At 42.0% G+C, this 25,365-nt stretch overlaps 1 protein-coding gene across 1 annotated transcript in view; it reads left to right on the top strand.

The window, feature by feature from the left end:
• The window catches only part of LOC149442480 (tropomodulin-2-like), a 156,036-nt gene that overhangs the window by 41,004 nt on the left and 89,667 nt on the right, over nucleotides 1–25,365 (top strand). Inside the window, exon 2 of the mRNA XM_089656085.1 lies at nucleotides 12,322–12,484. Coding sequence (XP_089512211.1) covers nucleotides 12,359–12,484 — 126 coding nt within the window. The 5' untranslated portion in view covers nucleotides 12,322–12,358. The remainder of the gene's footprint in view (nucleotides 1–12,321; nucleotides 12,485–25,365) is intronic.

Here is a 25,365-nt window from a genome sequence, read left to right as displayed (position 1 = left end):
CCGCGTTTTCAGAAGAAGTGCAGGGACTTCTTCCCTGCATGTCCCGGGGCATGGGAGTCCATTCAAATGAATGAGCTCTCGTGCCCGATCAAAACGCAGACCGCGGAAAGGCAAATATGTGAACCACGGCTTAAGCGGAACGTCACTCTCTCAATCAACGTGGACTATTCCTAATCCTTGTCCTGCCAGCATTAGTAAATAGATAGGAAAGTGTATCATATTTACTTGTTTTAAACTTTTTTTTATTTCTTCAGTTCCTTTCTGTTTTTTTGCCTAGGCAAATGCTGTCATACATCCAAGCAAACTTCAGGAGGGGAGGGAGGGTTCTCAGCTCAGCCAATGCCTGAGCTAAGGGCAGATGGATTCCAGGAAGTAAATGCTACATGAATCATCTGCCCTTACTCAAGATGGCCACTGCCAGAAATGCCAGGGGGTGTTCTTCAAAATTATTTATTTGCAAAATAATGCATGGAAACATGGATGAATGGGTGAGTTTGCTGCGAATATTACCAATGAATTAAATAGCATTTTTGGTTTGTGGTGCTCAGATGAAGTGTAGTTCCACTATTCCAGGAGAGCAAAAGCAAAGTGATATCCTCAAAGTGACATGCGTACTGTCCGATTCAGCAAGGGATCTATTCATGGACTCCCTGCTGATGGAAATGAACATGGCTGGTGTGAAAGGGTCATTGGAATTCTCGTAGCACGTTATATATATATAAAAAAAAAAATAAAGAGAAAAGAAAAAACACTCTATAAACAGATCTTACCTTCAGTCAAAACCTTAATGTCAAATCATTTGTGTAAACAAACAGACAGAGCACCTCATCCTTAACCACTCTACCCAAAACAAAGGTTTTGCCTGGAGGTAGGCTTTAAAAGTGTGTATGTTTGTAGAGTTTGTAGACAATTGTGGAAATCAGATGGTTTAGAATATATACATGCAATACTTCTGAAGTGTCATGAACCAGCATGTTGTAACTAAATGAAATATAAAATTCCTATAATGTTCGCGACCTTATTTGTGGTCTGCCGTGTATTTCTTGGCCAGTTTGGAGACATCAGACAATCCTTTACTGTGATTCTTGTGGTGCTTCAAGGACATGTCTCTATGAAATGTCACAAGTCATTGTAATTCTGTCAGACAGTCCTGGAGAGCTGAGCTGCCTCTGCAAAGGGAACATTCACCATGGATACCCTGGATAGGGAAGGACACAATTGCTACACTTTTCCTAAATTGGGGCTGTACTTAGATGTTGATTTCATTGACTCGAGTGTCAAATACAGTTCCTTGAAAAAGTATTCATACCCCTGGAAATTTTCCACATTTTGTCATGTTACAACCAAAAACGTAAATGTATTTTATTCGGATTTTATGTGATAGACCAACACAAAGTGGAACATAATTGTGAAGTGGAAGAAAAATGATAAATGTTTTTCAAAATTTTTTACAAATAAATATCTGAAAAGTATTGCGTGCATTTGTATTCAGCCCCCTTTACTCTGATACCCCTAACTAAAATCTAGTGGGACCAATTGCCTTCTGAAGTCACCTAATTAGTAAATAGATTCCACCTGCGTGCAATTTAATCTCAGTATGAATACAGCTGTTCTGTGAAGCCCTCAGAGGTTTGTTAAAGGACATTAGTGAACAAACAGCATCACGAAGGCCAAGAACACACCAGACGGGTCAGGGATAAAGTTGTGGGGAAGTTTAAAGCCGGGTTAGGGTATAAAAAAATATCCCAAGCTTTGAACATCTCAAGGAGCACTGTTCAATTCATCATCTGAAAATGCAAAGAGTATGGCACAACTGCAGACCTACCAAGACATGGCTGTCCACCTAAACTGACAAGCCAGGCAAGGAGAGCATTAATCAGAGAAGCAGCCAAGAGGCCCATGGTAACTCGGGAGGAGCTGCAGAGATCCACAGCTCAGGTGGGAGAATCTGTCCACAGGACAACTATTAGGCGTGCACTCCACAAATCTGTCCTTTATGGAAGAGTGGCAAGATGAAAGCCATTGTTGAAAGAAAGCCATAAGAAGTACTGTTTGCAGTTTGCAAGAAGCCATGTGGGGAACACTGCACATCACCCTGAACACACCATCCCCCACCGTGAAACATGGTGGTGGCAGCATCATGTTGTAGAGATGCTTTTCTTCCGAAGGGACAGGGAGGCTGGTCAGAGTTGATCGGCAGATGGATGGAGCCAAATACAGGGCAATCTTAGAAGAAAACTTGTTAGAATCTGCAAAAGACATAGAACTGGGGTGGAGGCTTACCTTCCAGCAGTAATCCCAATCTATCTCAAAATTTTCAATAAACCCACATAATCCAAAAGGTGATGATCAAATCTGAATTAAAATAATAATAAATCTCCCTCTAATATATATTCAAAATCATCAAATATACCAATCAAAATTACAAAAATAAAATAAAATAAAATGTATATAAAAGTGTCCAAATCACCAAAAAATTAATAATAATAATAATAAGTGTCCAAATCGCCAAAAAGGTATGTAATATAAATAAATAAATGTCCAAAAATCCCAAGAAAAACAAAAACGTTCTTTATGTGTTCAGTGAAGCAAGACGATACTCCAAAAATGCCTTGTTATCCTCAAAAGTAAAAAGAAAAATATATCATAGTGTAATATCCTCAAACATATATATATGCTTCACACTGTGCAAAACTCAAATCACACCAAAAAATAGTGAAAAATCAATAAATCAAAATAAACGCGAGAACTCGTGATCACTCCAATCTCAGGTGAGTAGTGATACTAGGTACCAATATCCTATATACTCCAGCCAAAGTAGATGCTAAATACCATTACCCTCTTATGGTATATTCAGGCATATACTGTTAGATAGGAAAGCCATTCCTCCATCACTCTTATCCCGGGGTATTCCTCATATGGACAAAGAGAAGGCTCAATCAGGCAGATTTCATAAAAAGATATAAATTTATTCCACACTTACATGTAAAAATCACTTTATCCAGCTCTCTGTACTGCACATTTCAATCTCTGGTTGAAAAAACGATTGTTTCCAACCGACAAAATGGCCGCGGCGACACTTCCGGTTAGCGTGCGTGCGTGATGACGTCACTCCCCTAACGTGTTTCGTCACTTCCGGACTTCATCTGAAGGGATCAGATGAAGATGAAGTCCGGAAGTGACGAAACGCGTTAGATGAGTGACGTCATCACGCACGCACGCTAACCGGAAGTGTCGCCGCGGCCATTTTGTCGGTTGGAAACAATCGTTTTTTCAACCAGAGATTGAAATGTGCAGTACAGAGAGCTGGATAAAGTGATTTTTACATGTAAGTGTGGAATAAATTTATATCTTTTTATGAAATCTGCCTGATTGAGCCTTCTCTTTGTCCATATGAGGAATACCCCGGGATAAGAGTGATGGAGGAATGGCTTTCCTATCTAACAGTATATGCCTGAATATACCATAAGAGGGTAATGGTATTTAGCATCTACTTTGGCTGGAGTATATAGGATATTGGTACCTAGTATCACTATTCACCTGAGATTGGAGTGATCACGAGTTCTCACGTTTATTTTGATTTATTGATTTTTCACTATTTTTTGGTGTGATTTGAGTTTTGCACAGTGTGAAGCATATATATATGTTTGAGGATATTACACTATGATATATTTTTCTTTTTACTTTTGAGGATAACAAGGCATTTTTGGAGTATCGTCTTGCTTCACTGAACACATAAAGAACGTTTTTGTTTTTCTTGGGATTTTTGGACATTTATTTATTTATATTACATACCTTTTTGGCGATTTGGACACTTATTATTATTATTATTAATTTTTTGGTGATTTGGACACTTTTATATACATTTTATTTTATTTTATTTTATTTTTGTAATTTTGATTGGTATATTTGATGATTTTGAATATATATTAGAGGGAGATTTATTATTATTTTAATTCAGATTTGATCATCACCTTTTGGATTATGTGGGTTTATTGAAAATTTTGAGATAGATTGGGATTATTGGTAAGTTTATCACAAAAAGTACATTTATTAGTTTATTCACTTCCTAGGGAGGAGGTAGTGTTTTGTGGTTGTATAGGAGCTTTTTGATTGATTACCTTCCAGCAGGACTCCGACCCTAAACATCCAGCCAGAACTATAATAGAATGGTAGATCAAAGCACATTCATGTGTTAGAATGACCCAGTCAAAATCCAGACCTAAATCCAATGGAGAATCTGTGGAAAGTCTTGAAAATTGCTGTTCACAGATGTTCTCCATCCAATCTGACAGAGCTTGAGCGATTTTGCAAAGAAGAATGAGCAAATATTTTGCTCTCTAGATGTGCAAAGCTGGTAGAGACATCCCCAAAAAGACTTGTAGCTGTAATTGCAGTGAAAGGTGGTTCTGCAAAGTATTGAGTCAGAGGGGCTGAATACAAATGCACACCACACTTTTCAAATATTTTTTTTTATAAAAAATCTTGAAGACCATTTATCATTTTCTTTCCACTTCACAATTATATGCCACTTTGTGTTGGTCTATCACATAAAATCCCAATAAAATACATTTACGTTTTTGATTGCAACATGACAAAATGTGGAAAATTTCAAGGAGTATGAATACTTTTTCAAGGCACTATGTCTGTGCAGAGCCATGTGGGGAAGCACAGGCATTCCATGCATCCCGTGCAGGCAGTCCCATTGATGCCTATTGCTCAGACACAGCCATTGTGCTCCAATATGACATCCTTATGCGTGCTGGTCCCTGAATACAGGCACTGCGAGTTTGGGGACCTGCACTCATCTGGATGTCATATTGGGACACAGCGGTTGTGTCTGTGCAGCCGCTGTGTCTAATAGACATCAATGGGACTGCCCGCACGGGTATGCATTGAACATCTGTGCTTCACTATGGAAGTAAACACACCACTGCACAGGCGTACGATATTGTACACCGAGTATCAGGCCTTACTCATCAGGTGTTCAAATAATTTTTTTTCACTTGACATTTTACTTAATAGTTAATTTTTAATGAGATATGCAGATTTCCAGATGAGATTTAGATGACCACATAGGGTCAGTTTGGACTATCTTGGACCAGGGTCAGTTTGGACCCCTATGAGTAAGTCGGATATGACGAAATGCGTCAGACAAGGCTGTGCGGCGACCTGAAGTGCTGTGACTGGAACCGGTCTTGATTCCCATCAGTGTTTACACCTATTGCAACATCTTTGGACTTTTTACTTACTTTGAACTTGTAAGTTGCTGTCTATTTTAGTGAATAAAGGAGCTGTTTTGTACTGCACCATTGGGGTTTTCTTGCTTTGTTTTACAAGACCACTGCACCTGAGAGCAGAGTACTAAGAAGAAGGAGGTTATCTTTATGCTATCATAAGTGCCTCTGTATTAGGAATCCACCAGTTTATGAAAGTATTGCCAATTAAGTTTGGGGAAAGGCGGATATGGCGATTGGAGGAGAGGAAACACACCGATACTAATTGATCCTTTATCCCACCGGCAGGTACTCATTGAATGATTTTAGCCAACCATGAGAATGGGAGGCATCACCATTTGGTGAGTGTATACCCGGAAGGGGGGACACTAGTTTCTTTTACATGTGGTGATTTATTCTGGAGAAATTGAAGAAGTATTTGGTGGATAAGAACTTTCTTTGGACTTTATTTTTTCACCTTTGTTGAGTTTTTATATTCACATTTATTCACGTTATTTGCGCTACTGACTCATTATTGAGAGTTCGTTTATGTGTTATATTTTTGTAGTAGCCTAGCTAGCTTGTGCAAATGATTGTATACTACAACTCCTCCTGTGTACTCACTGTCTGGTCTGCTCAGCAGAGGAACAAAGGCACCACTTTAATAGAAAATCTGAATCCCAGTAATCGTCTATTTACTATAAATATGTATTATAACATTGTGGATTTACGTCTCACTGGGGAAGATTTACAGTGTAAAGTGCTGTGTAGTATACAGCTTCTATAAATAGGTTAGCCTTTGAAATAGCGGATTGATAGTACAATGATAGTCACAATTGTTTATGTATTCTTGATTTTCAAGGCTTGTAATAGGCTTACAGGTCTTAATCATGGTAGTATCCCTTAGTTAATCTCCAGTTGTTTTAAGCACACTGAGCTAAATATAGTTAGCTTTGTCCTAGAATGCATTAATTTCCGTCTTCTGATCTAAATATAAACTTCACTTTCTCATCCCCAACATTTTATAATTAAAGCTCAACTCCCAAACTCCTACAGTTGAACTCCAGGTTAAAAAAATACAAATAAAAAGCCCAACAAAATAAAAAATAAAAAAAATGTAGTTTTTGCTGCAATACTTACCTTTAATTTGTAGCCGCTCCCTGTGGAAATTAATTTCCGCCACAAGATACCACGTCATTCAAACCACTTCTACTGAGCTGGATTGTCATATAATTGTACCCCCACCTCCCAGCCACATTCCTTTCACTCCACTGCTACTTTGCTTGGCCATTTGGAGAGAAGAGAAAAAGCCCTTTGTAATCTCCAGGGCACTTTGACTTGCAGTTTAACAGGATTAATACCTCTCCCAACTTTCCCACATAACATCACTGATGCCTGGCCATTAGTAGCGCTCAAGCACTCAGCATTACATGGCGAGAAAATCGGAGTGAGCCTTTTGCTGCCCATTACTGGAAGTTCTGAACACAGCAGAGGAAGAGCAAGAACAGTAAATATAAGCAACTGAGGACTCTGGGAATTAAAGCGGAACTTTACCCAAAACAGCTTGATAAAAAATGTTCTTTGGCAAGAAAGATACATTTTACATTAGTAAATATGCTAGCAAAATCAGTCTTAAGTTAATCACCATTAAATCTTTAGGCTGTCAGTAGATTGGCCTCTACACATTCGGCACAATGTCTAAAAATATAGAGCAACAAGGCATGTGCAGAGCAGAGTGAGACCATGTATTACTGATTTTAAAAGAGAATAGGCACTTATTTTTAATGTTTTACATACACTATATTGCCAAAAGTATTGGGACGCCTGCCTTTATACGCACATAAACTTTAATGGCATCCAAGTCTTAGTCCGTAGGGTTCAATATTGAGTTGGCCCCGCCCTTTGCAGATATAACAGCTTCAACTCTTCTGGGAAGGCTGACCACAAGGTTTTGGAGTGTGTCTATGGGAATGTTTGACCATTCTTCCAGAAGCGTATATGTGAAGTCAGGCACTGATGTCGGACGAGAGGGCCTGGCTCACAGTCTCCTCTCTAAATCATCCCAAAGGTGTTCTATCGGGTTGAGATCAGGACTCTGTGCAGGCCAGTCAAGCTCCTCCACACCAAACTTGCTCGTCCATGTCTTTATAGACCTTGCTTTGTGCACTGGTGCTCAGTCATGTTGAAACAGGAAGGGACCATCCCTAAACTGTTCCTACAAAGTTGGGAACATGAAATTGTCCAAAATGTCTTGGGTTCCCTTCAGTGGAACTAAGGGGCCAAGCCCAACCCCTGAAAAACAAAACCCGCACCATAATCCCCCCTCCACCAAACTTTACACTTGGCACAGTGCAGTCAGGCAAATACTGTTCTCCTGGAAACTGCCAAACCCAGACACGTCCATCGGATTCAGAAAAGCTTGATTCGTCTCCACTGCTCTAGAGTCCAGTGGCGGCATGCTTTACACCATTGCATCCAATGCTGTGTATTGCACTTGGTGATGTAAGGCTTGGCTGCAGCTGCTCAGCCATGGAAACCCAATCCATGGAGCTCTCTACGCACTGTTGTTGTCTGAAGGCCACACGAAGTTTGGAGGTCTTTAGCTATTGACTCTGCAGACAGTTGGTGACTTCTGCGCACTGTGCACTTCAGCATGTGCTGACCTCGTTCTTTCATTTTACGTGGCCTACCACTTCATGACTGAGTTGCTGTTGTTCCCAGTTGATTCCACTTTGTTTTAATACCACTAACAGTTGACTGTCGAATATTTAGTAGCAAGGAAATATCACAGATGGACTTATTGCATAGGTGATAACCTATCATGGTACCACGCTTGAATTCACTGAGCTCCTGAGAACGACCCATTCTTTCACAAATGTTTATAGAAGCAGTCTGCATGCCTAGGTGGTTGATTTTATACACCTGTGGCCATGAAGGTGATTGGAACATCTGAATCCAATGATTTGGAGGGGTGTCCCAATACTTTTGGCAATACAGTGTAGCTATACCTGTGAAAGGGGCTAGCATGAAGTGATCTAGCAGAACTTAATTTTCTGACTAAAGTTCAACTTTAAGCAAACTTGTTTGTATTGGCAAAGCATATATTAATTTCAAACTTCATGTAAACCTTAATAATGAACTTTACTTATTTGCCCCTTTTTGCTTTGTTATAGGTATGTATATAACGCTGACAATTTACGCAATGCTTAACATATTGTACATTCACATCAGTCCCTGCCCCCAAGGAGCCTACAGTCTAAGGTCCCTATCTCACATGCATACATACACCTACCAAGGACCCATTTAGACATGATACAATTATCCTACCAGCATGTCTTTGGAGTGTGGGAGGAAACCCATGCAAGCACAGGGAGAACATTCAAACGTCATGCAGGTGATATCCTGGTTCAGATTTAAACCAGGAACCCCAGTGCTGTAAGGCAGGAGTGCTAACTTCTAAGCCATTTGCCTGCTCTGAAAAAACAGCTTGTAATCCTGCCAAAAATCTAGTGAGCTAATACCTTCAATGGAAGCTATGAAAGTTACAGTCCCTCAAAGGATTAATACAAGGGAAGAAAAAGGAAGAACAGATACTACCCCTTTAAGTGGCACTTAACTTGGGTGGTGTTTCTTTATTGCACTAAGCAGGTTGCAAACGTTAGGCAGAAAGCTGTTAGAAGTTGGCAGAAGCACTTGCTGGCAAAGGGCAACTCCTCTCTGGGCTGCAGTAACTAATGACAATGGTGATAGATGTTCCTTTAAGAATGTAGGCTGATGGTTAAGGTAACAATGATGTGGTTTGGTCCTCAAAAGGTGTGCATTGCCGTCAGCTTTGATGATTGAACTATGCTGCAAATGTGTTCAATAGTAGCAGCCAGGGAACTAGGCCACAACACGTGTTAACTATATGCAATGTCTACAACGGTGTGCAGAAAAGTAACAGATTGGAAAGGAATGTCAGTATTCACTTGTTCGGCTGGTGTATGGGACTTTCTCACCCGGTTGGTGGCTTCCAGCAGATCCTGGCGGTCTCTCTCTCTCTCTTAGCGGATAAGGTCCACTAGCGGTTCTCCTATCCCCATTGCAGCGCTAGGACCAGTCACAGCACTCTGAGTTGCCTGGATGTTGACAAGGTGTCTCTCTCTCTCTCTAGGCTGGCGATGCTGGTGGTCAGCGATCCCTCCTGGCTCCTCTCCTTTCTCCCTCTTCGGCCCATCTGGTACTCTGGCGGCCCAGACAGCTTTCCCTGTCCACTTCTGCTCTCCAGCTCTTTCACCTCTCACTTCCTCTTCCTGTTCCCAGGCTTCTACATTTATATCCCCCCGCCAACACGCCAGCTCTTCTGAGAAAGAAATGTAGTCCCCCAATTTGCAGCTTTCTAACAAAGTCCTGCAGTTCAGGCTTTGAGACCCCTAAAGCTTTTATCACAGTGTGTTTCATTGAGTTGGAGAACACTGCCACCTTGTGTCTCTTTTAACATCCTGCAATCTGAATAATAGCAGGGTGTTACATATGGAAGAGTTTTTGGTGGGAAGAATGTTTTGAAGGTAGGAAAACAATATTTGGTGGCTCCCCCGCAGAAAGCAATACATGTTTTATTCTTGGCAGACTTAGGGCTGTGTCAGGAGGAGGAGGAGGATTGGATGCTTTGACACTAATATCTATGTACATTGCCTGTAATATCCTTATGGAATGTGAATGTTTTTAACCTTTATTAAAATTGGAAGTGGACTACAATATGAGATTATCTGCTATTCGTATGTACCATCCTATGGGTACCATTTTGCGGTGAACTGAAGGAGAGATTTGTTTGTGATCCAGTGGCATTCCCGTGTTAAAGTGTTACTAAACCCACAACAGTAAAATCAGTCTGTGTATGCAGTAAAGCATGCTTGTTATACTCACTGTGGAACCTAAGGGGATAATCCTCTGCATTGTATAAAAGGCTGTTTGATCCTGACTTCTCTGATCCTCCCCTTCTTTCACGTTCCCCATTTCATCTCCTGATAGAACACAGCCTTGGGGACACTCTGCACATGCTCAGTTTGGTGTGCACTGCTAGAGAATTTTTTTCTTTTTCTTGGAAGGGTGCAAGTGATCAGCACAGGGCCAAGCAGCACTGTCCAGACAGAGGTTCAGGGGTCCTTCAGCCTCATAGGACAGCGAGATTGTGTACTGTGGGAGAACAGATATAGTGAATGCAGGGTCCTGGGTTTAGTGACACTTAAAGCTTACCAAGTGCATGTGACCATCCTTTTACAGGAGGTCTCAGTATCTGGTAAGGTATATCTGCATACACCGCGGTGTCTGGTGATTTTTGTTTTTCTCCTTTGGTGATTGGTGGAAGATTTGGTGTGGAGGCTCATACTTCCCGATTGTGTTTATCCATCTTACAAAACATTTTTTGTTTTTGCTTCACGGACATTGGTGTTGGACATTTTTTATTTTATAAGTATGGGACTATTTCCATGACATTCACTATTTCCTGAATGCTATGTTTTGTATATAATGTATCTGTATGTGTATCTTACAGTCATAATTTATTTATTGAAGGACATTTTAATGCTGCACTTTAGTTAGGCTTCTTTCACACTGAGTAGTTTTTGAAGCGTTTTTGCGTTCCAAAAAAGCACATGAAAAGCTCAAGAAAAATGCTTCCCTGTGTATGTGAATGAATATCTATGTATGTTTTCACACTGAGGCATTGCGCTTGCGGTGTAAAAACTCCTGCTTGCAGCATCTTCGGGGCATGTTTGGTGAGTTAAAAAACAACTCCCCAAAAACGGCTCTTCCCATTGATATCAATGGAAAATGCCTGAAAAACATCTGAAATGTGCTTGAAAAATGCCTCTGAGAAGTGTTTTTGGTGCAATTTTTAAGTCACGTGTCCTTTAGAAACCACTCAGAAAGCACGGCAAAAGCGTGGTAAAAATGCCAATGTATTTTTGTGGCGGATCAGTGTAAATTATTGGGGATGTGTCAGGCTGGTAGGTTCCATGGATGCTGACCTCCCCACTACAGAGAAAACTGGAACTGGCTACATGAGCCACAGAGGTTGCAGGACTAAACTGTTGGAGTCATTTTAATTCTTGTAATACTGAAATATTTAATCTCCGTTCCAATTCTCTATCACCTAATTTCAGTTGCATTGAAAGAAATGTGCTGCAGATGGTCTCATTGCCAAGTGGTTAAATCACCAAGCTGCATGAGATTAAAATCTCACAAATAGTTTTGTTCTTCCTGCTGTTGAATGTCATCCTGGAGTCTAAATTCTTCACTAGATTGAGTCGTCAGTGATGTGCATGATTGATGATTATCTTTCACCTTCTGTGATTCTTATTAGAGCATCAATAATATTCACGGTAATCATGATCACCATTTCAGATGGCCTTTCTGTTCTCTTTGGTCCAGTAAATCAGGAATTAAGCAAAGTCTGGAAGCTGCTCTTTAGCCCTTCTACAACGTTTCTACAAAATAATTTTGTTTTAGGTGTAAATATATGAAAAATGCTTTCCCAGTTTACTAACATCTCTTTTTATTCTCTGCCAATCCCTCCACTGGCTTCCCATTGCTCAACGAAAAAAATTCAAAACATTAACAATAACATATAAAGCCATTTATAACTCTGCCCCAAATTACATCACCAATCTTGTCTCCAAATATCACCCAAACCATCCTCTCCACTCCTCGCACGACCTCCTGCTCTCTAGCTCCCTTGTCTCCTCCTACCATGCTTGTCTCCAGGACTTCTCCAAAGCATCCCCCATCCTCTGGAACTCTCTACCCCAATCTATCAGACTATCGCCTACTCTTTTAGGCAATCTCTGAAAACCTATCTCTTCAGGGAAGCCTATTCTGCCCTCAGCTAATAACAGAATCTTCTATTCCTCCTACCAGTCCATCCCCCCACAGTTATTACCTTTTGTACCACTAGCCCCCCCCTCTTAGATTGTAAGCTCCAAGGAGCAGGGCCCTCCTAACCCTCTTGTATTGAACTGTATTGTTGCTGTATTGTCTCCCGTTATATTGTAAAGCGCTGAGCAAACTGTTGGCGCTATATAAATCCTGTATAATAATAATAATAATTTTCTATATTGTATTTTAGAAGGAGAAGGTACCAGACCATCTCGAAGCTGTAAGCCATGTCTCTGCCATTCCGAAAAGACTTTGACAAGTACAAGAATTTAAATGAGGATGAAATTCTTAACAAACTATCAGAGGAAGAATTGAAACAGCTGGAGAACGTCCTGGAGGAACTTGATCCTGAGGTAAGCGTAATCAGAAGGGGAACTTCTGGTGGCTAGCAGACATCAAGCTGTACAATGGGATACCTGGAAGAGATAATGGGAATAGTACAGTTGTGGCCAAAATTATTCAACCCCCACTGAAATTGAGTGTTTTGGCCAGTTTGACATTGCTTTTGATCATTCAGTCATCTTGCTTACATTTACATTAAAGAGGCACTTGTAGGTCAGACAAATATAACATAACAGTTATAATGAAATAACCACAAATGTCTTTTCTGTGCTCACAGCATTATCAGTTTTATTCAACCCCCAAGTGACATTCAATCTTAGTACTTAGTACAGCATCCTTTTACAGTTATAACAGCTTTTAAACGTGAAGCATAGCTTGACACAAGTGTCTTGCAGCGATCTACGGGTATCTTCGCCCATTCTTCATGGGCAAAGGCCTCCAGTTCAGTCACATTCTTAGGCTTGCGCACTGCAACTGCTTTCTTTAAGTCCCACCAGAGGTTCTCAATCGGATTTAAGTCTGGTGACTGCGATGGCCACTCCAAAATGTTCCAGCCTTTCCTCTGCAACCATGCTCTAGTGGACTTGGAGGTATGCTTGGGATCATTGTCCTGTTGAAAGGTCCAACGTCTCCCAAGCCTCAGGTGTGTGACGGACTGCATCACGTTTCCATCCAATATCTCCTGGTACTGAAGAGAATTCATGGTACCTTGCACACGCTGAAGCTTCCCTGTACCTGCAGAAGCAAAACAGCCCCAAAGCATGATTGACCCTCCACCATGCTTCACAGTAGGCAAGGTGTTCTTTTCATCATAGGCCTTGTTCTTCCTCCTCCAAACATAGCGTTGATCCATGGGCCCAAACAGTTCTAATTTTGTTTCATCAGTCCACAGAACACTATCCCACAACTTTTGTGGTTTGTCCACATGGCTTTTGGCATACTGCAGTCGACTCTTCTTATTCTTTGGAGACAGCAAGGGGGTACGCCTGGGAGTTCTGGCACGGAGGCCTTCATTACGCAGTGTGCGTCTTATTGTCTGGGCTGAAACTTCTGTACCCACATCTGACAAATCTTTTCTCAGTTCCTCAGCAGTCACACGGGGACTTCTCTCCACTCTACGCTTCAGGTAGCGCACAGCAGTCGAAGTCAGCATCTTCTTTCTGCCACGACCAGGTAGCGTTTCAACAGTGCCCTTTGCCTTGAATTTGCGAATGATGCTTCCTAAGGTGTCTCTTGGTATGTTTAACATCTTTGCAATCTTCTTATAGCCATTGCCCTTCCTGTGAAGAGAAATCACCTCTTCTCTTGTCTTCCTGGACCATTCTCTTGCCTTCACCATGTTTGTAACCACACCAGTAAATGTCTAGAAGGAGCTGAGTATCACAGTCATTTTAAAGCTGCCTAATTGGTGCTTATTATGCTTGATTGCTGCTCGGTGACATCCACAGGTGTTTTCAATACCTGATGGAAAGCACCTGTATGAACCTCTGTTCTTCAGAGTGGTAGTCTTTAAGGGGTTGAATAATTGTGGCAATGAAGAAACCACATAAGAACCATTTACTACTGTATTACATAAACAATTGATGTCATTTTAGTTGCATTTGGGTAGTTACAACGTCCTTGTAGGATTTGATTCTGAATACAATTCCAAATGTACACTATAGTCCCTAAACCCCTTTACAGCATTGGGGGTTGAATAATTTTGGCCACAACTGTATATAGAGAGGAAAAGGGCCGTGTCTTATATTTAAAAAGCAACTTGACTTAACAAGTGAAAGCATTCAGTTAGTTTAAAGCTAACAATGTTGTATAGTTACATTGGTCCAGTCTGGACCAATGTAAGTATGCATATCTCATAACCTGAGTGACAACTGTGGAAGCTGACAATCACTGTAGTAGTCGGCGCTGCAGTGATCGGCCCATTTTTCCAGGTCCTATGAGAGGAGGTTTGTAATCAATGCACTGATCTGTAAGGCTGAGTAGTTATGGAAGTTCAGATTCAAGTCCAGTCAGATGCTTGTCACATGCCTATAACATTTCTAGGCATTCAGCTTGCATTTGGTAAGTTAAAGTGTAGTTATAGACCCATTTATCATCTGTAACCCTACCCAACTCAGTGAATCCTCAATTTTTTGCTAGTGTCTTAAGGTGATAGACCTTTTTTCCGTCACGGAGCAATTACTCTTAGTTTATTTTCCTTATTATTTTATCTTCAGATTTTTCTGCTAATGCCACAAATAGAAGCATTGAGTCCAGATAGATCAGTGCAAACTTGGTAAACCTTGAGAACCGTTCCCGGACCCCACGCTGGGACAGCCTGTAATCTTACTGTGGGCACTGGATTCTGCATGGGTGCTCACCTTGGCACAATGCGTGTAGTCAGCTGCGGGGTGCTATACAATACAGGTTCAGGGTCATAGTCTATCACTATAGAAACCAGTTCCTAACCACTTGCCCTCCGGAATATTTACCCCCCTTCATGTTCAAGCCATTTCTTTCTATGCGGTGTAGCCCTACTTTAATTGACAATTGTACAAAATTAAATTTATATCTTTTTTTCACACAAATAGAGTTTTTTTTTATGGTATTTGATCACTTCTGGGTTTTGTTTTATTTTTTTATTATATAAAAGAAATAAGACAGACAATTTTGAAAAAAAACTAACAAACAATATTCTTTGCTTTCTGCCTTAAAACATATCCTTTAAAAAAAATCAAATCTCTTAATAAATGCAGGCCAAAATGTATTCTGCAATGTCTTTGGTAAAAACAAAATTCCAATCAGTGTATATTGATCGGTTTGTGTCAAAGTTATAGTATCTGCAAACTATGGGATATATACTGGAATTTTTTTTTTATATTGGTAACTTATACCGGGACTGCAATAGTGTGGTGGTCAGTCTGACACTTTGTGGGAACTAACTGCCACTGACATCACCAGTGTCATTATTAAAGTAATGAAACTAGGCAGTAAGGGGTTAACATTTAGGGTGATCAAAGGGTTAAATATGTCCCTAACAAGTGTTTGTGTGTGTTACTGTGTTCTGCTTTTACTGGGTATCTAGTTGTTTTCATTCCCTGCTTAGCAGAGAATGAAAAACCAACTAGATCGCCTGTCACTGAACACAGCTATGTCCTGTTTATACTTACAGAGCTGTGTTCCATGAGACTCAGAACCAATCGCCGGATTCCGGTAGTAATTCACTGGCCATGGTCCAGTGGTCGCCATGTGCTATGATGAATCACAGCACAACCGGGGGGTGTGCTTGCCTCCTACCCGGAAATGCAGAATTATATATATATATATATATATATATATATATATATATATATATATACACGATTCTGTATAGAGTGGCCATCCTGTAGCAGTAAAGCTACATGGGCCAGTGGGTAAGTGGCTAAAGACCCTTTGGGCATATGCCCACTGTGATGAGCGAAACCTGGACTTCATGTACAGTACAGCGTTGTGGCCAGGTAAGACAGAAACACCCTGTTTGACTCTGACTTTTACTGTTAAAGGTCAGAGATATATTTGAATCTTATTCATTACAGTGTAAAGTGCTAAAACTCAACCACTCAAAGCTCACCCTCAGGTGGATGACCAGATGTGAAATAACACCACAGGTCGCCCATTTTCCCACCACATATGCCTAGAACCCTTATATGGTTCTCAGGAGCTCTCTCCCATCCTTTTGCCACAAGGATTCCCTACAGGGCAGTCTACACCTGGGTTGTTGCATTCTCCTTCTGTACACACTTACCTATTTGCACCCTACCTCCTGAGTACCCCACAGGGGAATACCCTCACACACAGCTATGGCAGAGACCAAGTGAAATGGAGCCATTGCTAAGCTGCAGGAGAATCCAAAAAAGAATTTCACTCCTCCCAAAATGTTTGTCAAACTCTATCCAGTGGGGAAAGAGTTCACAAAAAAAGTGTTCTATTCCTGTAGCTGATCCTGCTATCCCAGTCCTAAGCAAACATCTCACTGTATCTATTGAAAGTGTTGCCTCTTTCAAAAATTACGCCGTTAGAAAGTTTGAGATGCTCTTAAAGTCTCTCTTCACTTTGGCTGGCCCAGCCCTGCAACCAGCTCTTGCTGCAATATGAAACTTCAGGTAATGGGATGAGGGTAATGGACAACCAACATAACCCTGTTTTCTAGGACCGTGCTTTAACAGAGCAATTACAGCAATCACCTTTTTTGTGTGGATGCCCTAGCCCTAGAACAAATTTCCAGAATGACCTGTATCTCACTTTATACAGTTGCAAGAAAAAGTATGTGAACCCCTTGGGATCACATGGAGTTTTGCATGAATTGGGCATAAAATGTGCTCTGAACGTCATCTAAGTCACAACAATAGAAGAACACAGTCTGCTGAACATAATACTACACAAACATTAGATGTTGCCATGGTTTAATTGCACATAACATGTAAACATTCACAGTGCAGGGAGGAAAAAGTATGTGAACCTTTGGACTTAATAACTGGTTGACCCTCCTTTGGCAGCAATAACCTCAACCAAACGTTTCCTGTAGTTGCAGATCAGACCTGCGCAACGATCTGGAGTAATTTTGGACCACTCCTCTTCACAAAACTGTTTCAGTGTAGCAATATTCTTGGGATGTCTGGTGTGAATCGCTCTCTTAAGGTCATGCCACAGCATTTCAATTGGGTTGAGGTCAGGACTCTGACTGGGCCAATCCAGAAGGCGTATTCTGTGCTGTTGCAGCCATTGTTTTGTTGAATTACTTGTATGCTTTGGGTCATTGTCCTGTTGCATCACCCATCCTCTGCGGAGCTTCAGTTGGCGGACAGATGGTTGTACGTTTTCCTGCAAAATGTCTTGATAAACTCTGGAATTCATTTTCCCATCAATGACAACAATCCGTCCAGGCCCTGAGGCAGCAAAGCAGCCCCAAACCATGATGCTCCCTCCACCATGTTCTACAGTGGGGATGAGGTTTTGATGTTGGTGTGTTGTACCTTTTTTTCTCCACACATAGTGTTGTGTGTTCTTCCCAAACAACTCAATCTTGGTTTCATCTGTCCACAGTATATCTTGCCAGTAGTGCTGTGGAACATCCAGGTGCTCTTTTGCAAACTTCAAACATGCTGCAATATTCTTTTTGGACAGCAATGGCTTCCTCCGTGGTGTCCTCCCATGTACTCCATTCTTGTTTAATGTTTTCCTTATTGTAGATGTGTCAACAAAAATGTTAGCATGTGCCAGAGATTTCTGTAGGTCTTTAGCTGACACTCTGGGATTCTTCCTTACCTCATGCAGCATTCTGCGCTGTGCTCTTGCAGTCATTTTTACAGGACGACTATGCCTAGGGAGAGTAGCAACAGTGCTAAACTTTCTCCATTTGTAGGTAGTCTGTCTTACCGTGGACACATGAACATCAAGGCTTTTGGAGATACTTTTGTAACCCTTTCCAGCTTCATGCAAATCAACAATTCTTGATCGTAGGTCTTCTGAGAGCTCTTTTCTGCGAGGCATGGTTCACATCAGGCAGTGCTTCTTGAAACCAGTAAACCCAAAACAGGTGTGTGTTTTTTAAGGGCAGGACAGCTGTCAGCAACACATCCAATATCATCACACTGATTGGAGTCAAGGTTGGCTCACTCCTGGCTCCAATTAGCTCTGGGAGAAATCATTGAGCTAGGGCCTCACATACTTTTTCCTCCCTGCACTGTGAATGTTTACATGTTATGTGCAATTAAACCATGGCGACATCTAATGTTTGTGTAGTATTATGTTCAGCAGACTGTGTTCTTCTATTGTTGTGACTTAGATGACGTTCAGAGCACATTTTATGCCCAATTCATGCAAAACTCCACGTAATCCCAAGGGGTTCACATACTTTTTCTTGCAACTGTATGTACAGAATCTTGTAATTAAAAGCCTGGACAGCTGAAACTGCCTGTAAAAGACGTCTCAAATTCCAACATTTCACATGGAATCCAAAAGGTCGGTATTTGCCTCCCTGAGACAGGGGAAATACACGACATCTACAGACATCCAAGATACCTATCTGCATAATCTAATTCATCTACCTCATCAGCATTTTCTGCACTTTGCAGCGGCAGACAATCACATCAGTTTGTTGCACTGCTTTTTGGCCTATCCACTGCTCCCAAATTATTTACAAAGGTTCTAGTGCCTTTTCTTTGCCTTCTTAGAACTTAGGACATCCAGGTCACAGGTTATCTAGATCAGTGATTTTCAACCTTTTTTTTGTCAAGGTACTCTTTCAAATTATGCACAATCTTGAGGTACCCCATTCTTAAATATAAAAAACTAAATTAAATGTTTTACATAATGCAGCCGCATCTACAAGCATAAGACCCCCAACATTAGAGGTGAATTATTTTTACAAAATAATACACCTTTGCACACTATTACTTCAGCTTCTCTCTTCTTCCTCAGTTTCTCTTCCTCATTTGGCTATCGTGACCCTAATGCCGACAGATGGGGGCAGGGGAGGGGCAAAAAAGGATGTTCTCAGGTGCTCAACATCCTTATCAATTGATGACGTCATCAGTTATTAGGATGCCAGCAGCTGGCCTACATGGTGCCCGAGGTTTTAATGCTGCAAAATAATATTCTGTGGCTGGTTTGACAATTTGTGGGCAACTTGGGGCAATGTGTAGGCATTCTGCCAAGGGACCCCTGAAGAACCCAGAAGGCAACCCAGGGTGTCACGGCAAATGTCCGCAGGACAATTTAGATGCTCCAGGTGTTCGGTTGGGAGATCAGTTGAAAAAAAATCTGCTCTCCAGCCTTCTCTTTGTTTGGAATGCTTGGATCCGAACCTGGACACAGCCCAAGCAAAGGTTTCTCTCAGAGCCTACAATTGAGAATTGAGGTCAAAGAGACATCCCGCAATGAGATTGTCAATGAGAGTTTTTGTCCTCATGGTAGGTGTTTATTGCTGTCTGTGTCCCTGTTAGGGAGATTCAACCTCTCTATTTGTTCTGTTTACCGTTTGACCAAAATTGAAAGTGCAAAAAAAAAAAATTGTGTTGTTCCCAGAACAGTAATCCTCCAATGGGGACCCGGGTGGCAACCGGGGTTTCCCACATTTTGAAGGAAAGTGATGGGGAATCTCCCCAATGGCACACAGATGGCAAACAAAAAAACTGACAGGGGTTGTAACCCTCCCTTGCTCTATCCAAAATGAAAAAAAAAGGTTTGCGCTTTAGTTCCACTTTAGGGGTTGCTGGGGTTGCATGGGAATGTTTTGTTGATATAAGTTAAAATGTAAGTTTGCTGGCAGGCCTGCAGTGGGTTGCTGTGCAGGTAGAGACAGCAAAAAACAGATTAGTGATGAGGGGATGAATATGTGGGGCTTTGTGGAAATAGAGACACTAAAGAGAGAAAAAGTGTCAAACAGAGAGGAATGTGCAGGGAAATTGCGAAGAGACACAGTGTAACATCGTGCAGAGCTAAAGAGAATGAGATCCCAATGAGGAAGAAATACATTGTAACAGAGTGGGTGAATATGAATATATATATATATATATATATATGGAGGCAGGAGAGGCTTAAATGCATTCAATAGCAATGCATACAATTAGACCAGTGTTGCCAATCCACTGAAGTGAAATTTACTGACAGGAATCCCAAAATTTACAAGCAGCAATTTTTTACTGACACTTCAAAAAAGTACATAAAATGCCTATTTTAAGTGCAAATATCAATATTCAAGCTACAAATACATAGCAAGTGCTATTAGCAATGTGTTTAATTTATAACAAAAGTCAAAAACCATATTTTACCATTTACATGAAAGTCAGGTTAATATCCAACCCAGAGTTCCCCCTTACATCACAGTCTGCAGGATTCCCCCTTGCAGTTAAAGTGGAACTGTGATGTAAAGGGGAACTCTGATGCAAAGGGGAACGATGCAGACCATCTCTGTTGGGGTCCCTCAAGGCTCTGTCCTTGGACCCCTTCTCTTCTCCATCTACACCTCCTCCCTTGGCCAACTCATACACTCTCACGGCTTCAACTACCACCTCTATGCCGACGACACACAAATCTATCTCTCAACCCCCCACCTCACCCCCTCGGTCTCTGCCCAAATCACACACCTACTGAGCGACATATCAGATTGGATGTCGCTCCACTTCCTTAAACTGAATCTCTCCAAAACCGAGCTCCTTGTCTTCCCCCCAGCCCGAACCCTACCCCCCATTGACTTCTACATCACATCCAACAACGCCACCATCAAACACGCCCCGCAGGCCAGAGTACTTGGTGTCATTCTGGACTCCAACCTATCCTTCCAGCCCCAAGTCCAATCTTTAACAAACTCGTGCAGACTCCACCTCCGCAACATCGCCAAAATCCGCACGTTCCTAACCCCAGAAACCACTAAACAGCTCATCCACTCCCTCATCATATCACGACTCGACTACTGCAACTCCCTCCTCACTGGCCTGCCTCGCCGCTGGCTATCCCCGCTTCAGTCGATCCTGAATACGGCTGCCAGACTCATTCACCTTTCCAACCGCTCCATTTCCGCCACCCCCCTCTGCCAATCCCTCCACTGGCTTCCGATTGCGCAACGGATCAAATTTAAAATCCTAACACTGACGTACAAAGCTGTCCACCATACTGCCCCGAACTACATCACTGACCTAATATCCAAGTACCGCCCAGCACGCACACTCCGCTCCTCACAAGACCTCCTTCTCTCTAGTTCCCTGGTCTCCTCCTCCCATGCCCGCCTCCAGGACTTCTCCAGGGTGTCACCCATCCTCTGGAACTCCCTGCCCCAACCCATCAGATTATCACCTACTCTCCTCTCCTTTAGGCGCACCCTGAAAACCCATCTCTTCAGGGAAGCCTACCTCACCCCCTGCTAACTTGCTGACCTCCTCCACTCTTCCTACCACTCCATCCCCCACAGCTATCTCCTCCTGTACCACTGCCCCATCCCTTCTAGATTGTAAGCTCGAAAGAGCAGGGCCCTCGATCCCCTCATGTTTTGCATTGTATTGGTATTGTTCTGTCACATGTTCTGTCCCCCTTTGTAATGTACAGCGCTGAGTGAACTATTGGCGCTTTATAAATACTGTATAATAATAATAATAATAATAAAAGAGGGAATGCTGCAGACTTTGGTGTAAAAAGGAACTCTGATATAAGGTGGTCTCTGGTCACCAGAGCCCCCCCCTTACATCAGAGTCCACAGCTTTCCTCATTACATGGTAGAGTTTCCACATCAGGGTCTGCAGGGTTCCCCCTTGTACTGTAAAGGGAATCCTGAAGACTCTGATGTAAAGGGGAACTCTGAGGTACTGATTTAAGGGGAGCACTAGGAAATCTGATGTGGAGGGGGGACTCTAGTGACCACAGACCACTTTCTGAGTGAATACACTAAGATAGAGGGGGTTACTGATGTAAGGGGGGATAGTTATATCAGTGCCCACCCTTACCTTGCAGTATTCACTCCCCCTTACATCAGTGCCCCCTCTTCCTTCCTCAGACTGACCTTGCGGTGATGTCACTGACCTCCCCCCCAGGTAGGTGCACCATGTAGGGCTCAGTCAGACGGTCCTCTCTGGCTCCAGCTTGGCAGCTCTGATAGCATCCTATATTCTTCTCTTCACACATGTCTGACTCCCATCCCTGCAGTGCTCCCACTATTGACTCCTCCCCAGAGACTGCAGACATACTACAGGAGATGGTCAGAGACTTCAGACATAGTACAGGAGAGGATCAGAGACTGTAGACATAGTACAGGAGAGGATCAGAGACTGCGGGCATACTACAGGAGATGGTCAGAGACTTCAGACATAGTACAGGAGAGGATCAGAGACTGTAGACATAGTACAGGAGAGGATCAGAGACTGTAGACATAGTACAGGAGGTGACCAGAGACTTCAGACATACTACAGGAGATGGTCAGAGACTTGGCATCCACAGCAGCAGGCTGTAGCAATAGCTGCTGGGCAAAGGGACAGTGGGGGCCAGAAAAGTGCTCCTCAATGGTACTAGGAGGTTTGGGCTTAGTAAAGGAAGGACTTTTGTGGTGACAGTCGCTTCACCCTGTGTTGTCTTCTTGTGTGCACATAGAGCTGCTGCTCAGCCACCATATTTAGTGCATGCAGTCCTGAGGATCCTTTAGGGGACCATTCTCATTACAATGCATGAGCAGTTCTAAAGCCATCCCCAGCCATATTTTTTACAGTGGTCGCTGTCCATAACGGGCATTTACGGACAGTCTGTAAATTGGTTGAAATTTACAAACTGTCCGTAAAATTACAGACGGCTGGCAACACGAAATTAGACCCACTTAAAAATGTAAGGAGTCAACATATTCGTTGAGTATTTTCACATGCGAGGAGGAGTGATCACATGAAGGATATTCATTGTACAGTTGCTTTTGGAGTGTGAATAATGGACACATGTATTTCTTTAATTAGACTTGATTATATTGGACATTTTTTTGAATGTATCGCACATTACCTTGTTTGCATTTAAATGGTTGATATGCTATTTTTCACACAGATTTTAAAATGTTTGGTATGGGGTATTGATTGCATACATAATAATTCACTTAATGGAGCACAGTACCCCTTTCACTAGGTTTTTGTATGTTAATGCGGTTCATTGATAGGCACTTTGATATATGTAAAAATGTTTTATTTATTTATAGAGGTTTTTTGGCACATATATGTATCTACCCCAACACAGGCTATCCCCACTTCAGTCTATCCTGTATTCTGCGGCCAGACTCATCCACCTTACCAACCGCTCCATATCCGCTACCCCCCTCTGCCAATTCCTCCACTGGCTTCCGATTGCCCAACGCATAAAATTCAAAATACTAACATTGATGTACAAAGCTGTTCATAACACTGCCCCAAACTACATCACCAACCTGATATCCATCTACCACCCAAAACGCACTCTCCGCTCCTCATAAGACCTCCTACTCTCCAGCTCCCTGGTCTCTTCCTCCCATGCCTGTCTCCAGGACCTCTCCAGGGCTTCCCCCATCCTCTGGAACTCACTACCCCAATCCATCAGACTGTCACCTACCCTCCTCACCTTTAGGCGCACCCTGAAAACCCATCTTTTCAGGAAAGCCTACCCTGCCCTCACCTAACTGCTGATCTCCTCTGCTCTCCCCACCACTCCATCCTCCACTGCTATTTCCTCCTGTACCACTATCCCCTCCCTCCTAGATTGTAAGCTGCAAGGAGCAGGGCCCTCAAACCCCTCGTGTATTTTTTTTTGTTTACAAACGATTTTATTGTACATAAGTAGACAGTAAAACAACAGCACAGTATGAAAGTGATATTGTCAACAAAAATATGGCACATTTGAAATGTACAATACAAAGTATATTAACATAAAAAAAGAAGATAGAGGAAGAAAGAAAGTTATGAGTGCATGAGATACATAAATGATAAAATAGATTGAGTGATACATCTATCAACAATATATGTCAGCCATTCTTTACCGGGGATGTTGTCAATCATGCAATAAATGTCTACAATCCTTCCATGACTCCCATTTTTTATCGTATAAGTGCATCTTATCCAGTAGTGTATAATGAATACGTTCCATAAGCATTACAGCGTCAATTCTGTGTAAAACGGAGTCCAAGGGTACAACATTAGACCGCCAATGCAGGGCAATGGACCATAAAGTGGCAATACATAATGTATGTAGCAATCTCAGAGTGGCATCAGGGACCCCTGGGATATGAACCCCCAATAAACAGGTCTGTATGGACAATTGTATCGGGTTGCCCGATAGTGAGGTAGCCACCTCAGATATCTTACGCCAGATCAAAGATATGTTCGGGCAATCCCAAAACATATGGACCAAAGTACCTGTGCGGCCACAGCCCCGGAAACATAAAGGGGATGTTTGTGGAAACATTGTATGTAGTCTGGACGGAGTATAATACCGTCTGGTTAAAACTTTAAGGGCCGTCTCACGAACCGAAAGAGATCTAGAGCTCTTGCATATATTATCCACCATGGAGTCCCAATCCTCATCCGAAAAAGTAATACCACAATCCTCCTCCCACCTCTGCCTGTACATAGGGGGAGCATGAAAAAGACAGATCAAAAATTGGTGATAAAGATCTGAAATAAGACCCTTACCTCTAGGAGAGTCACGGCTGACACGCTCAAAAAAAGAAATCGGAGAAGACGGGGTAAGGCCAAAGTGCGCATTAAAAAAGTGCCTAATCTGTCTATAACAAAGGTACTCACGAAGAGGAACATCAAATAGCACGCGCAGCATATCGAAGGTAATATAAGATCCTCCTCTTTGGAAATCAGATAATCTGATAAAGGATCGATCATACCACCAACGAAACATGTGAGGGGAAGAAAAGGCTACAACAAAAGTAGGATCACCAAAAAATTAAACACCTGGGGGAATATGAGAGACTAAACTCAGCTTATCCTTGTATTTGGACCAAAGTGTCAGCGAGTGGGTCACTATAGAGTTATGAAAAGTAAGCGATCGGGGGGAGATTTTAGACCATAAAATTCCCGGTAAATAAAAAGGACGTATCGACTGAGACTCAAACTTGATCCACGGGATTTGAGAGTTAATAGTAGCCCATTGTGATAATTGCGCAAAACAAGCCGAGAGGTAATATAGCCAAAAGTTAGGAAGACCAAGACCTCCCGTCCGTTGTGAACGATACAAAATGGATGAGGCAAAACGTGGATGCTTATTTCCCCAAATAAAATTGTTAATAATCCGCTGAAAATGATCCAAAAACGTTTTTGAAACCGGAACTGGAAGTGCTCTAAAAGATAAAGCAGTTTGGGCAAGATATTCATTTTAACCGCCGTGACTCTACCCAGAAAGGAGATATGATAACCATGCCAAATCTTCAGTA

This window comes from Staurois parvus, unplaced genomic scaffold (assembly GCF_062004578.1).
Source record: "Staurois parvus isolate SC_StPar_1 unplaced genomic scaffold, SC_StPar_1.0 ptg000885l, whole genome shotgun sequence".
NCBI lineage: Eukaryota > Metazoa > Chordata > Amphibia > Anura > Ranidae > Staurois > Staurois parvus.
Note: the sequence above shows the minus strand (reverse complement) of the source record. Positions and strands in the feature narration are given on the sequence as shown.